Here is a 16,039-nt window from a genome sequence, read left to right on the forward strand (position 1 = left end):
AGGCTGCAACAGCCCCCTGAAGCATGCTCAAGGTCAGCCCCACTCAAAGAAGACCAGGAGGTCACATTTGACTTAGAAGGTATTCTGATATGTTTAAAAAATTTAAGTAATTAAATAATTCAGTGAATGAAAGCCATCAGGATTCTAATGCAGTGTTAATGGGGTCTTTCAGAAATCATGAAGATGGGTTTCATGAGTGACATAACTGGAGCCATTAGCAAACTCATCCAAGAGTAATCACCCATTAAAGGTGAGTGCCTGCACCTTCTCTGTGCAGAGGAGCCTGAGGAGCAGCACAAGCATTCCTGTTTGCGACCACTACAGCGGGACACCAACAAATAACTTCTGAATTGCCTCACTTTCCTCCTGCAGGCACTCAGCCCTGCAGTGTTTGTCACCCTTCAGCAACAGATGAAGCAGACAGCGACTCCACCAGCATGAGTATGCAGGAGGTCATCTTCTCTACAATCAGTGCTGCTCCAGCAGATCGCTGGGTGAGAAGCAAGTCAAACAGGTTTGAAACAATGGAGTACTTCACACATGGTCATTGAGAGGAACACAACTTGCTGGACAGTCTCCACAGAACTTCAACACTCTTTTGGAATGGCGTTTCCTACCAAGTGTACCAACTGTGTCAGCATGACAAAAGACAACTAGTAGTAAGGACTACAGCTGCTCCTTTGACATTGTTGGGACAGCCTCCAGAATAAACTTCCAGCTCCTACTGGCCCTTACTGGATATATCTTTGACACCAAGGCCTCTGCAAAGTACCAAAATCAGAGGATGTTTGGAACTTCATCTGTGCTGTGTAGAATCCAGCAATAAATTATTCCAATATGGAGGTCTAATACAGTTAATAGAGCATATAAAACTGTCTACTATGTTTCATCATATTTAATTTGCTGTAACAGCCTGCAGATGTCCAGGTTTCAGCCTCCCTTTTGCAACCATCGGGTGCTCTGAGAAATGCTGTGCCAGCTGAAGAGCCTCTGTGTCACCAGCACCTCTGCATCAACAGGCAGTGCAATGCTTCCAGAGCATTTGGCTGCTTCTCATTTTCCATTATGGTCCCAAGTGAATCAGAGCCCTCACCACTGTTGGGAGACCCACAAGGGACCTGTGGCCTGGTCATCCCCACAAAGAGTGGGCTCTCAGGAGGGAAGACCCAGCCTTTGCCTACCCCTAGATTAACCTATTCTGGGGCATGAGCTTTGGGGTTGCTCAGGTTGCACAGAAGGTTGGTGCATCTCACCAGGATTTTAGCCAGAGTTCTGTCTCTTTTGTGGTTTGTGAGGAATAGGATGCACTACCCCAGCAGCCTATCCTGCTGCCTATGCCCTGTAATAATAGTTAGCCAGAGAGCAGTGACTCACTGGTGTCCCCCAGCCCACAGGATGCCATATAAGCCCAGAAATAAACCCAGATAGCGGTGACACAGAATTACAACAGCTCTTTTTCTTAACCCAAAGTCTGCTCTGTTTCATTGGTACAATGTCCTAGAGACTCCACTATGTGAAGGAAGAATATGTACCTTGCACAAGTTTTGAGAGGAAATTTTTTTCAGTCTGGTAGGGTCTTCAGGAACATCCTGTTCAGAATCTAAGTCTGTCCAGTTAATGTCACACAGGTTAGTATATGTTTGCTTTAGAGACAGAGAACAGTGTTGCCTCGTGAGCAGTGGCCACGTTTAACAAAGCAGGAGGGGTGGTGGGCCTGGCAGCCTGTTCAAAAAGGATTAGTGTTGTCTGTGTGGATGCTGCCCAGCTTCTCTCACTGCATGTAGTGCTGGACTGGGTATCAGCTGCAAAGCTGACAGAATCTAGGAAGTGAGACAGCGACTCTTCCCACGTGGGATGAGGAAGCCTCAAGTGCCATGTAAGTGTTGTTCCAGCCCTTTCTGGGGTGAACAGAGGTCTTGCAATGTCAGCTCCTTTCCTTTTGTTACCAGGGGGCAGATGAGTCAGCACAGCTGTGGCATTCATGATTAGAATTCAAATTCTCAAACTCATGAGGGTCTTCAGGTTCATAGACTTTCATTTAGTATTTAAGGAATAACATACTGGTTGTACAATTTCACAGTAATTGTGTCTGTACAAAACATACACAATGCACACATTTTTAATTCCTGTATGACTTAGTGAACGTATGCTGGTTTAATTTTATAGAACTGATGAATTTTAAAACACTTTGCTATATTCACCTTTGATCCCACAATAAGTTCTACCCGAGCCTGTAACTACCCAAGCTGCCTGAAGCAGATCTCTGGTAAAGCAAGAGACAAACATCTTCTATCCCCTCATCTTCCTCTTCATTTCCGAGGCACAGTAAATCAAGGCTTTGCTTGTGCTGCTGATTAAAGTACTTTGGTTTAATCCACAAATTAATATTGTTCTTAGTGAGAAAAATGTATTTGAAATGCACACAGTAGGTGTGAAATGTATTACGCCCTTAAAATCAGTCTTCTACCACTGAGAGAAGCACCTGGGGGAGCCCTGTGGGGGAATTCTGGTTAATTCTTTTTTCCCATGACCCTTTCCTTGTTAGCATGATGTTAATATCTCTTAATTGTTACGAGTATTAACTGCTGCAGCAAAATCCAACCAAGGGCAGGAAAAATGGTCACATAAGCATTTTTCTGGTTAAAAAGGCTGTGACATGCTAGTCATCAAAGAATGTCTTCTGTATTCAGTATAATCAATTTACTACATAAGGGGAAAGTATAAATTTGGTATATGCAGTTTGTGGCTGAAAAACAGGGGCTACAAAAAAACCCTTTTTCTTTCTGCATCACACACACCAATGCCTACTATTTTAATGTATACTACTTTCAACAGAGCTTGATTCATCATATTTTATTGCACCTGCTAAAGGACAACTCAGTCTTAGTAGTGACTGAAATTTTGTAATTACTCTATATGTGTGTTGTATCTGTGGGTTAATTTTATTGTGCTTAATGGTTTTTGACAGCAAATTATCACTAATTCGTATAATCACGTCTGACATAGCTGACATTGAATTGTTTTCATAATGTTTTTTTGCTTATTCTGTATTTACATGATGCTCCAGACAAGTAATTACACTGCCAGTTATGTGAGTTTAGTCAAACTAAAAGTCTCCAAAAGCAGACACGTGGGTTAGTTATTCCAGGCAGTGGGAAAAGTGAACATTTTAGCCGGGTTGTGTGTATTGTAAGGGTTTCAAGGGAAAATTACGTCTTCATATGAAAGCTAGACGTAGGTATTGCTAAGGCCCTGAATAATGTAACTGCAGTATCACAACAGTGGCTATTTTATTTGGGTAACCAAAAAAAATTGTTTGTATTTGCTGTCAGCTCAGCTCATGGCTTCTATTACCAACAACAAATTTCTGGAAATAAAAGCACAAACTCTTTTTCATGGCATTTTTCAGGTGCTATTGACCACATTTAGCTGGGGATTTTTGTTAAAATCGCGACTCAAGACCCAACCCCTGGAGCATTTGCCTTAAGAATGCAATGGTAACATGAGTTCAGTTCAAATACAAACTCCTACTGCCATAAATGTACTGCAGCAAGTTTGGACCCTCTTCCGACTGGCAAACTGAGAGTGCATCAGGCCACCATGGAGTCAGAGCTCAGCCAGTCCAGTATCTGAATGCCTCTGCCTCAGCAGGTTTTGCACCTACAGCTTGTACAAGAAGTATTTTCTCATACGAAAAAGGACTCTGTCCTTGACCTTTAGGTTGCTGTACAACACGTCAGTAATTCATTTCTCCTGTGCTTGCAGCAAGCACACTGCCCAGATGGAAATCCCACGCTCGCGGTCCCAGGCAGCAGGCTCATGCCATCAGCCCAGTGCTTCTCACCAACATGAGACATTTTTCTACATGATTAGGGAGCCACAGCACCTTCTGCTACAATAAAACTATTTGTTCAGTCACACAAAATCTTCCTTTCAAAGCAAGTCTAGAGCCATTGTGTGAATCATCTGCTTTATTTTATCAGCAAGAAATAGGGTATATATTCACTAAGGCTTAATCTGAAATCTTTTTTGCTCACAGTGGAAACATTTCCATTGATTTCAAAGGATCTCAGATCAAGCTTCAAGAATTACTAAGTTTTAGTCTGTTGGATTTGTTCTTTTGAGGCCTTTATGAATTGTAGAGCAGTTGTGTACAGAACCAAGTCATGTGGAGATTAAATAAACTCCATTGACATCAGTCTCCTGACACAGAATAGCAGCAAGAAACAAATATTGACTAGAAAAACAATGCTTGTACAGTGACATTTAGCTTGTATAAAGTGATAGTCTCCATATAAATGCAAATAGCACCATTTCCCCAGAGCTGAATAAACTATATTCATCAGTAAATATTTGTGTGTCTTTGACATGTCTCTAAGCAGCAAGATGAGAAATTGAGATGGAAAATGCATTTGCAGGTGAGAATTCAGTACAGATTTTTCTTAAAGTTTTTCTCTCAATGCATTTGGGAGACCTTAAAAAGCAGATGCTTCCCTTTCTGTAGTGACTTAAGTGCAAAGCATCAGAACTACAATGGACCATAGCATACTCAGTTCCTGCCAGTAGCTTCCTGACTCTGCCACTCATACTGTGCTACGTGGCAGGGCTCCAAGCCTGAGAACACTCCTCAGAAAGAAACCCTAAAGCAGCTAATTAATTTAGGAGCCTAATACCCATGTTCAGAAAGGATTTATGCACCAGGGAGCTAATGTTTCACTATCTTTATATGAGAGTTAGGGATTTGATAGACCAGGGTTTCAGGGACTTAAGTGACCTAAGCATCTTTAATAATGTAACCTCTGTATAAAGTACAGAGGCTTTTTCCTCTGTATGAGGAACAACAGTACAGTTCATCAATATGAGGAATGAGTGCTCAGGCTCTTCAGTTAGGAAAAAGAAGATTGAGGGCCCAACTCATTACAGCACAAGTCTTTAAAGCCGCAGGTGACACAGGAAAGGTGTCTGGGTAGTAGCTGTTCACCATAGGGAACAAGTCTTCCTTACGAAGTTGTACTCTTAGAATCATATTTAGGTGATGCCTTGAGAGTCCACCTAAAAGCAGAGACTAGACAGGAGTAAGGGAATAAAGGTAGGTATTTATTTGAAGGGCCTTCAGAGGTACGCCCTGGGGAGCCAGAGGCTGCTGCCAAGATGGACCCCAAGACGGACAACAGGTCACGAGTTCTTCACACTTTTGTAGGTTTGGTTCATTTGCATCTCAGGGCTAATTCTCCAATTAAAGCTTCCGTTTAATGATGTAATTCCCCTCTGCTTGCCCCCCTCTCAAAGGCTTTTGGTTTATACTTTTTGGGCCTAGGACAGTCTGGGAGTCCTTGAAGACAAAGCCTGGAGAGGCTTTGTTATGTCTACCTTGCATGAGAGAGCAGAAGTTAACAGGCTACAAGAAACTTCAGAGTTACACACTAGGCAGTACAGGATTTAAAAAATACAAAAGTTAAAACCTAAGGCATCATTCCCCCCCTTTAGGGGCTTGACAAGGCCTCTACCTTTTTAAAGGTAGGCTTTAAGCCATAAAACAATGAAGATTAAATAGGATTTCAGGCGTGTGCCTAGAGATAATAAACCCCATTCATGGGCACCTTACAGTGCTGCTGAACTTCTAGAACCAGCTCAGCATTTGGGCAGCAGGAGCTGAAGAACAAGTCAATCCCATTGTCTTTACATGGTCTCCCATTCACAAACTGCATTTCCCTCTCTGGAGGTGTTAGTAAATGAGGAATTGGACTGTGCCTCCCACCAGGCTGTGTACAGTATGTGAAGTATTAGACTTGCAGACTATGTTGGGATCTTCAACTCAAAGAAGTAAAAATAAAGATTGTCAGCAGGTAAGAAAACCCAACTGTTACCACAGCAACTCTTTCTAGTTATATTGGACGTAGTCCTCTTGTTCTTCAGAGGAATTTTTAAGATGTTCCAGTGAAGTTCTTTAATAGTTTGCAAATGAAACTTATTTCTTTCTAATGAAGGATCCTTTTTAAAAAATAGTTTTCCCACATGGAATATCGCTCCAGCAAAATAGTCTTGGTTTACAACAACTTCACAAGCTCTGCATGGTTTCTGTTCCAAAAGACCATGAGGGGAGACTCAAAACAAAGCAGTTTTGTTTCTAGTTACAAAACAAGCAGAACATTATTAGTTCAAAGGATACTAAACTTAAAATTCTCCTAATAGCTCCTACTATTTTAAAAGTTATCATTCCTGGAGGTCTATGGATAGTTCTTCCATTCTCCACATAATTGCAACCTGGGGAAGTCAAGAATTTGTTTTTTTTTTTTAATTGTAAACATTAATCAAAATGTGTTCTGAATATTGGATTTTCTTTTCATAAGCCTATTCAAAAGGGGAAACAAAGATTTCTTACTTAAAGGGATTACACTGTTAGTGACCAAGGGGACACTGAAATATTTTGTCCCTGGTTCCAATTTTTCAAGCAAGATTTTTTTCAGGAGAAATAGAGTGAACTCCTCTCTTTCTGAGTCCTCCCGCACCTTTTTATGTGATTCTGTATTTCCCTCAAACACCAAGATGCTGTCTCTGCTATTCCCAGCTTAGAAATGGGGGATCACTTCAGCACCAGTCTTCAGTGCCGTGACAGCATGGTCTCTACAGTTGGAATTACTGTCGTTTTGTTTGGGGTTTTTTAAGGTGAATGTGACTGTAGTTTACCTTGCTTTGGCAAAATGTTCCTGGGATTTGTTATGGATGGATCTTCATCTTGGTTGCTGCCTGGCAGACTGAGTTGTGGCTGCAGGAAGAATTGCAGGTTTGGGGGATGGACTCACCCGCTCAGGAACATTCATACATTGTGTGCCTTCACTTTACAGTTAAACCTTACTAACCAGCTTCATCTGTCCCTGGGCCACTCATCAGTGAAGCACCGTCCCAAACGTTGTTCTTCTAAGGAGGGCTGTAAGTGCTGCTAATGGCACACTCCTCTGTCCTCTCCTGCTACGAATTACAGGGTGCGATCTCCGATCTCGCACAGTTTAGCTGCCCATGTCTGATAGGGTATCTCATTATCCAAGCTGCCCTCCCACCTGTATTTCATCTGATTGCAGGTCTTAGTCATACAGTCAATGAATAAATAGTCTGAATGGGAGGTTGAGCAGTAGGAGGAGGGATTATGAAGGGCCACAGTACTCACCAGTACTCAGTGTTGACGCTCTTTTCTTTTCTGCTTGTGTGTGTGCCTTGCTGAACCATTCAGTAGAACAGAAGGGAAGCAGAGAGCAAAACAGCCAAGCCAAAAGCAGCAGTGGGTACTGGCAGCAGCACAAAACCCGGGGTAAATGTCTTCCCGTGGGATAACTGCCTGTTCCAAAGCAAGTGATTTGGGTCTGTCACCAGGTCTTTGAAGTTTTATGTTTTGCTGAAGCATGAAAACATCCATAACAGGGATCAGTGCCATGGTCAACTTTATAAAACAAAATAGGCCAAAAAAAAAAAAATTAAAAGCTTTAAAAATTTACTTAAAAAGGAGGAGAGGGAATTTCGGTAACAGAACATCTTGTAAAAATGCATGTACAAAGCGAGGTAGAACCTAAAACACAGAGGAAAAGTCTTCTTTAGTGAAAAACATGAAGTTCAAGAAAGACAGTATTAACCACAAGTTTTCTAAAAAAATTAATCAGAGAATAATGTCTCTGTGAGAGTTGACTGCTAAGCATGAAGGTTGCAAGGCTCAGTAACAGATACAGATTTTATTTTTCTTCTCAGATGAGAGGTTAAGTGTGTAGGTTACATGTCTTCCGGGTCTGGCTATCTACTAAATTAAGATATCACCAGGGATATCAAGAGCACCTTTGCACTGAGATAAGATCAGCTGACAAGCACCGCTCTGGAGCAGTTAAATGCTGCTCTGGGGCAATCAAACAAGCTTGCTGCCTTTGTTAATATAGATGTCATGCACATACAAGGGGAGAGCACTTCAGCTAACTTTGATCAGATTAGCTCAGTAACAAGGCTGTCTAGCTGTGGGAATCAGGAACTCCATGACTGAGAATTTACGGTTTCTTGGCTGGGTGAATTAACCCGTTCAGCACTCCATGCTAATATAACATGATATTTCTGTACCCAAGCTAGCTCATTTCAGCACTTACACAAATGTAGTCTGCAAAACAACTGGAGACAATTCAAAACATCTTTTTATTTTCTGTTCTGTCAGGCATAGATTCATCGTGAAAGGAGGTTTCTATCTCCATAAATAATCTCTGGAGGAAGAACAGGTACAGGGAGAACGTCTTTCTGCCACAACTTGGTGGGAAAGGCAGCACTTACATGTTTGGACAGTGTCGGGTTGCACAGCTGATTACTGTAAACTCTACCCCAAAATATTTTGCAAGATCCAGCTACCCATGTCGCTTGGCTCCATGGTATGGGAAATTAGAGCCTCTGGTGTCCATCCATTAAACATCTCAGGATATAAGGTAGAGCACGAAAAGGGTAAAGTGAAAGGAGCTACCAGGAATGAGCTGAAGTTTACGTAGGTATTTTGTGTAGTGTAAAACAAAATAGACTCTTTACATGTACGGTGCTAAGGGTCTAAAGGGATGTGAAGATGAGTTTTAAAGTTATTTTTCATTTGATAGGTTCTTTAGAGCAAATTACTATAAATTTAGAGTATTATTTATTACAAAATAATGCAACTAGAGTAGGGTGCGACTCTAGTTTTTTATGAGAAATCTGTGTTTTAACTCCCCCAGAGAATTTTATTTATGTCTGCAAAAACCAGGATTAAATGTGCATTAAGTCCTAGTTTGTATCAGATTGCAGCTCAGCAGCATCTTGCAAGCTTTCACTGCCTAAGATTTACTAACTTTCATATTGAAAGTAGATAAAAATGAGTAATCATCTGTGAATGATAATTATACCACTGCTTGTGGGAGGGAGCATGGTTTGAAGATCATCACTAATTATTGTTTCTCATTTGCATGTGCCGAGATCTGCACCAGAAAAGCTTACCTCTATAGTGTAATGCTGGAGGGATTTATTTAAAAAAAAACCTGCAAAACTGCTGGCTTGTGGTCTCTCATTGACTCCAGATCAGATGGCACCAGGGCTTTTTGAGAGGCAGCACCTCCCCTCTCCCATCAGTTTTCTCCCAGGCTTCTAACTTGGGAAGGAAATCCTCCAGGCTGGCAAGGTTCACTGGGAAGGAAGGTGAAGTCTTCCTGATACACAAGCGGAGATCCCCTTTCTAATGCTGAGGGAGTTAAAACATGGTCACCCTGGCATTCAGCGAAAGAGACAGAGATTAACATCACAATATACAGTGACAACTGTGATAGCAGTGACATAGCACCGCTTCTCAGCTTGCCATTTTAGCAACCTCTTAGACAGAACTTAGTTTTCATTGGAAAATAAGCAGAGCTGTGAGGTTTCCTGCACACACCCACAACTGGCCTGCACCAACACTTGGTTTTGCTCTTGGAACAGGACAAGAGGACCTGGACTCACCTCATTGCCCTGAGGAGGTGATGGCTTCCAAAGCCATCAGGCCTGGTGTAGGCATTGACACAGCAGCACCAGCGTGCTGCATCCCTCTGTCCCCTGGGTCCCATGCTGGTTGGGAATAACCCAGTCCTCCCAGCCTCCCAACAATGGTGTCAGGTTTGACTCATGTGCTCTGGTCTGAACAAGTTGGGTTATTGCCCTGATTTGGCTGTGGATGAGCAATGCATACTCGCTTTTTCCCTTGTTATCTTTTCTTCCACTTCTCATCCTTCTTTTCACCAGACTTGACACTCCCTTTCTCCATCTCAGCCTCCTCCCAAAAGGAAAACTCTAGCCAAATTACCTCCTCCCCACTGGTCCCAGTTTTGCAACAACTAGTGAAATCTAGTTTCTGATAGAATCGATGTAGGCAAGCTCAGCTTTATATGCAGTTACTGTTGGAGAGACTGAGGTACTGTGGGTTTTACAAGGCTGTGCTCCCAAAAAGTCCCCAGTGCTCCTCTCCACTCTCCTGTGAATTTCAACCGCATCTCATGTAACTCCACCTGCAAAACCCAGCCATCCCTTGGGGCTTCACCTGTGACTTGTGCCAGGCACCTGCACTGGTACCTGTCGTGTCCAGCATGTTCTCCTGTTGTACCCAGCAGTGTCCCCAGTGCTGTTCACTCAGCCCATCCTCTGGCCAGGACCAAGCTGGAGCAGAGAAATCCCTGTATCCCTAGAAACCTACATTACACGAAGACAGACTGCAGGCCATTATATCCTTGATTACAACGTACTGTGCTTTGGTTATTTATGTCAGGGTCACTACATGTATGAACATTCGTCAGATGCCCACAGATGCAAACACACAGCTAGGCCTCCGCACACCTTGCTTACTGCTGAGTCCTTCCAACCTGTCTTTCCATCATGCTGCTTGGTTCAGTGGTGTGCCCAGGGTAAATTGTACCTTGAAGGTCAATTTTATAGGTCAATTTGTGCAAATTTCCTAGTAATTTCATTCCTGGCCTCATTCAGTCTGTGTAGGAAAAGGTCACATCCCTAAATCTATGGTCCCATAGTGCAGCTAGGAATTCCTCAGACAGGTTTTTGTAAAATTTTGGGTTTCACACAAAAATAGTGATTTCCTTTATTGGCCTACCCCAGTTTATGCTTCTGTAAGGCAACCCCGATGCACCTTCTGATAGTTTACCTTCATTTTGCCTACAATACAACTGCATCTAAATCTCATGCTGTGGGTGTGAATAGGAGCTGCCTGGTGACAAGAAGATTTTGTTTTGCTGACAATCTTGCCACAGGTTGGTGTGATTATGACCATCTCCACTTTCTCAGCTTTTGGATGCTGCTTTTCCAAATACGACATGTTACAAGCAGCATCAGTGCCTATATAAATCCATAACGTGACCTCTGCAGCACTGACATCCTCAGAAACCCAAAGCAATACCCGCATGACAGAGCACAATACTTAGTGTTTGGAAACCTATAATCCTTGGTTAAAATCAGCTCTATTATTTGATTACCAAGGAGCCATGAAGTCCAAGATTTGTTGACTTTACAAAAGCAGGATGATCTAGAAAGTTGCGAGTGAAAGGCCTGAATTTCAGTGCTTTGTACATAAACTTGGAAGAGAAAACCTCTTTGAAGGAAGAGGAAGAGCACTGAAAGTTTAGCATCTTTTCATGGTTTGAAAAATTACCATTATCATAAATGTGCTAAGTCATATTTTCCATAAACTGTCTCACAAATCATGGTATAGATTCTTGCCCTTCACAGCTCAAATCATGGAAATATTGAAAGTGAAAAGCACTCAGACCAATTCAGAGTTTAACAGAGTCAAACTGATTTATTGCTGTCAAGGGCACAAAGATGTAGCAGCTGTACAGTGCCATAATTGCTTAGAGGAAATGTAAAACCATGGATGTAAAGGAACTAACCTGCCTTAAACATACACATGTGCAATGCCAGTTCCACTTGTTTGCTCCAAGTGATGTTGTTCCATTTGTTATGAAGTGGTGCAAAGTTCAGTGGCCAAGGAGTGGGAGTCAGTCTGTCCAGCAGAAATTCAGAGTATTCTGCTACACTGTGGTACTCTGCTGAGAAGGGGGAGATGTTTTTTTGGCAAGAGCAGACATGGACATTGCCACCTTACAGCTTAAAATGGTCCAGTTCCTTTTAAGGAACAATTAATCAAACTCTTTCCCCTTTCTTCCTCCTAAACAGCACTCAAAGCCATTACCAATAATCAGCTAATATGAAACATGATTGATTCCCATTTGGAGGAAGCCAGATGAGTTTCTTGCACCAAATGTGGGAAATTAGTCTGTGTGTGTAAAATTTTCTCTGTAGGAAATGACTGACAGCCTAAAGCAATACAGCTGCAAAACATAAACACAGCAGTGCTTTTAGTGAGAGCACTTTAAATAACTGTTACTAATGTCCCTTCCAAGATGTCACTTAGAAAACCACAATCAATTACTATAGTGATAGCAATACTATATATAGCAATTGTATGCAAGTGATAGAGATGCTGGAAACCAGCTATTATTGCCTAGAGATAGTAAAACTCTCCTTGTTAACACTCATGTTACAGCCACAAACACACCTGCATTTTTAAAGATTAGTGATAAGTAGCATTTAAATCCTGCCCTGTATTAATAAGCAAGGTCAATCACTGGCATCTCCTTGTAAATCACTTCCCAGTTTAAAACATTATTTCTTTCCTGGCTCAAAGTACTCTCTATCTGTGTCTTCTAATACAAAAGTAGAGTGAGGACAGTTGGACAAGCGTGGACAGTGAGAGAGTGAGTGAGGAGCAGGCACTGCAGGAGGGTGGACGTGAGCCCTGGCCGAGCCCCCAGAGGTAGTAACGACATGAAGACTGATGGATGGATTTCCATCTGACTTCTCCAGTCAATTTTCAATAATCAGGCCTAATATTTCCTCCTAGGCTATTCACAGTTTAAAGCTGTTTAAAGTAGTTTCTTAAGAGTAGAGTATGCTTTAGGGGGAAGGCGGTTCTGCAGTTCCTTGGGCAGAATTTAAAACATTTTGCTAACCTAGAGACTATGGCAGTACGGATCTGCTTTCCTAGATCCTATCCACAAATAGAAGCTTTTTTCTAAAGTTTCTATTTTTAATTTTCCCTCATTCAGCTCATTCTGAAGATGGCACTCCAATTTTTGAAGAAGAGCATATATACACAGAGCTAGGCAGCCAACTAGATTTAAATTCATAATTCCTCATTCAATTTCTTAATTCCTCATTCGCTTGCATGTGCAAACTCAGAGCCTAATCCAAGTCCCACTGGGGTCAGTGAGAATGGGTTTTACCTCTCAAATTTAGCCATATAAAAATCAGGCGTGTATTCTAAATGCAACTGTGGAGGAGCCACTTGTAGTCAAAAGAGAGAAAGATCAGCATTTCCAGGATATGATTCATACCATCTTCCTTAAAGGCTTGTCTCGAAAAGGAAGAAGTGTATTTCCAGCAGCCACTATCTTATTCCCCTGCTTGCTGAGGGAACCTGTACAACTAACCTAGAAGACTTTTTACTCTTTGATAAATGAAGTCAGGGGAAGCAATCTTCCTGTTTATTTTGATGGAAAAGGATTCAGACTTTCAGTTTTCCACATCCTTTACACCGAGATAAATTACAAATGAGTAAGCAAGGTGCCAGAAGTTATCCCAAGCTGCATCTCATGGACTGTTAACTCTGGCTTCAGTTAGTGTTTGGGATATATGGAAAAGATATACGAACTTCTGAAAAAAATTAAACTTTTTTTTCAACTATTGTTTGTACCTTGCATCACACTGGACTCCCTGACAGGGAGCACAATTAGATAGAAATCTCAAAGCAGTGGCAGAAGCTTTTTGTCTGTCTCCTCTAAAGACACTCACAGTGGGATATGTGAAATGTCAGGAATAATTAGACAAAACTATATAAGCTCCTACCAACACTGATGTGCTGTGTAAAACCAAGCATTTGCCATAAAGCTTTTAAACATTGTTGGAAACCTGCATGATAAAGGTAACCTAAGTAATTTTTGAGTACAGTTTCCAATATATTAATACAGACGTGGATATGAAAAAGCAGAATAGAAAGCTATGAAATGCTGGCATGCCTTTGCCGAGATAGGCTGCTCTGCTGCTTTTTTTCCAAAGGTGATATATAGAAGTAATTGATGCCACTCATGTAGCAATTAAAATGAAAAGGCAAATTCCTTCAGCTCTTCATCTGCTGGAGTGTATTTTAACAAGCAGGAAAAGGACTATCAGGAAAAGGTATCAGTATCACAACGATCATAGGCATGTTTGTGCAAAGGGACTTCTGGAGGTCCCTTAGCCCAGCCTCCAACTTTAAGCAAAATCTCCAAAACCAAAGAAGGAATAACCATTTCACATCAGCAGGAATCTGGCCCAAATTGTCCTTTAGAGAAGAAAAAAATGAGCAATGAATGCAGAGAAAGGGGGAGAGAAAAGGCAGAAGAGAAGGGAAAACAGACCAACATTTTATCTGAGATAATAATATTAGAAATAGAAAACTTTTTACCAAAAGGTGGGATTATCCTAGATTGACTAACTGATGTGTTTTTATCTTCTAGGAAAACAATGAACAGGATGAAACCTGGAAGCTTTTTGCTGCTCTGTTGAATATGGAATTATTAAAAAAAAAAAAAATACTGCACCGAGAGCATCTCTTTCAAATGGATAACTTCTGAACCTGGAACTCTTCATTACCAACTTCTTGCATCCTGGAGGGGAAAATGAATCTCACAAATTGCACCACTGAAGCCAGTGTGGCTGCAAAGCCAAAAACAGTAACTGAAAAGATGCTCATTACCCTGACCTTGGCCACAATCACAACCTTGACTATGCTACTGAATTCTGCTGTAATTGCAGCAATCTCCACAACCAAGAAGCTCCACCAGCCGGCAAATTATCTCATATGTTCACTGGCTGTGACAGATCTCCTTGTTGCTGTTCTCGTCATGCCCTTGAGCATCACTTACATAATGATAGATAAATGGACTTTGGGGTACTTCATCTGCGAGATCTGGCTTAGCGTCGACATGACCTGTTGCACGTGTTCAATCCTTCATCTGTGTGTCATTGCATTGGACAGGTACTGGGCCATCACAGACGCTATCGAATACGCCAGGAAAAGAACGGCAAAAAGGGCTGGGCTGATGATAGTGACCGTGTGGACTATCTCCATTTTCATATCAATGCCCCCCTTGTTTTGGAGAAATCACCATAGCATTAATATTCCCAGTGAGTGTCGCATTCAGCATGACCATGTCATCTACACGATTTATTCCACATTCGGAGCATTTTACATCCCCTTGACTTTGATCCTGATCCTGTACTACAGAATATACCATGCTGCAAAGAGCCTTTACCAAAAGCGGGGTTCGAGCCGCCACCTCAGCAACAGGAGCACTGACAGCCAGAACTCTTTTGCCAGCTGCAAGCTCACGCAGACGTTCTGCGTCTCGGACTTCTCCACATCTGACCCAACCACAGAGTTTGATAAAATCAATGCATCCGTGAGGATCCCTCCTTTCGAGAATGACTTGGACCTGGCTGGTGACCGGCAGCAGATCTCCACGACACGAGAACGAAAGGCTGCTCGCATTTTGGGGCTGATTCTGGGTGCTTTCATTTTGTCTTGGTTGCCCTTTTTCATCAAGGAACTGCTTGTGGGCCTCCACATTTGCACTGTCTCTCCAGAAGTAGCAGACTTCTTGACCTGGCTTGGGTATGTCAACTCACTCATCAACCCTTTGCTGTACACGAGCTTTAACGAGGATTTCAAGCTGGCCTTTAGAAAGCTCATCAGGTGTCGAGAACATACTTAAAAGTACTGAGAGATGATGGCACTGACATGACTCCTGGCCTTAAAAATGAGCAAAATTATTTGACTCTGCCACCATTTCCCTTGATGAAGGGGGTTTTTGTGTTTGCCTATTTGCTTGACTGTTCTTCGGCCTGTAATTCATTATGCCGTTTTTTTAATCTCTAGTGTTATTCATGGTAAAGGGTTTGAAATAAATTTATTCTATAAAGGAAAAGATTTTTTAGAACTGAAACAACAACAAAAATATTATTAGTATTAGGTACTCATGTCTAAGACATTTGGTGTAATCAATGATTCAAAAGCAAATAACGATATTCACTTTTTTACTTCTTCCATTTAAGAATCATACATCTAAATTATCATGCACTGTATAAACTGAACCCCATAAATACACCTTCAAAAATTAATAAACACTTCATGGTCATGACAGTTAAACAGCACCTCTTTACCGTGGCATTCTGAAAAAGCTGTAACAGCCATTTAGGAGGAAAACTACCACCATTTCCACCTGGGGCTGAGGCAGAATAAACTATTTCTTTTTTCAGGAATACACTCCCAGAACAGAAAGCAAAGTTCAGTTCATTGCATCTAGAAATGATCCCATTTCATACCCCAAAGGAATTATTTAAGTGGCTCTTTTTGTGTAATATTCCAGATTAGCGTTCAAGGTGTTGGGCAGACACCCGTGCAGTTTGTTTGGCAGTTGAG

The 16,039-nt window shown here is 41.7% G+C and overlaps 1 protein-coding gene across 2 annotated transcripts in view; it reads left to right on the plus strand.

Moving 5' to 3' along the window:
• Positions 1 to 15,760, plus strand: part of HTR1E (5-hydroxytryptamine receptor 1E) — a 32,660-nt gene extending 16,900 nt beyond the window's left edge. For both annotated transcript variants that reach the window (XM_032105000.1, XM_032104999.1), the window contains exon 2: positions 14,076 to 15,760. In XM_032105000.1, the coding sequence (XP_031960891.1) occupies positions 14,238 to 15,332 (1,095 nt within the window). In that variant the 5' untranslated portion in view covers positions 14,076 to 14,237 and the 3' untranslated portion in view covers positions 15,333 to 15,760. The remainder of the gene's footprint in view (positions 1 to 14,075) is intronic.
• Positions 15,761 to 16,039: the final 279 nt, after the last annotated feature.

This window comes from Corvus moneduloides, chromosome 3, assembly GCF_009650955.1.
Source record: "Corvus moneduloides isolate bCorMon1 chromosome 3, bCorMon1.pri, whole genome shotgun sequence".
Classification (NCBI taxonomy): Eukaryota; Metazoa; Chordata; class Aves; order Passeriformes; family Corvidae; genus Corvus; species Corvus moneduloides.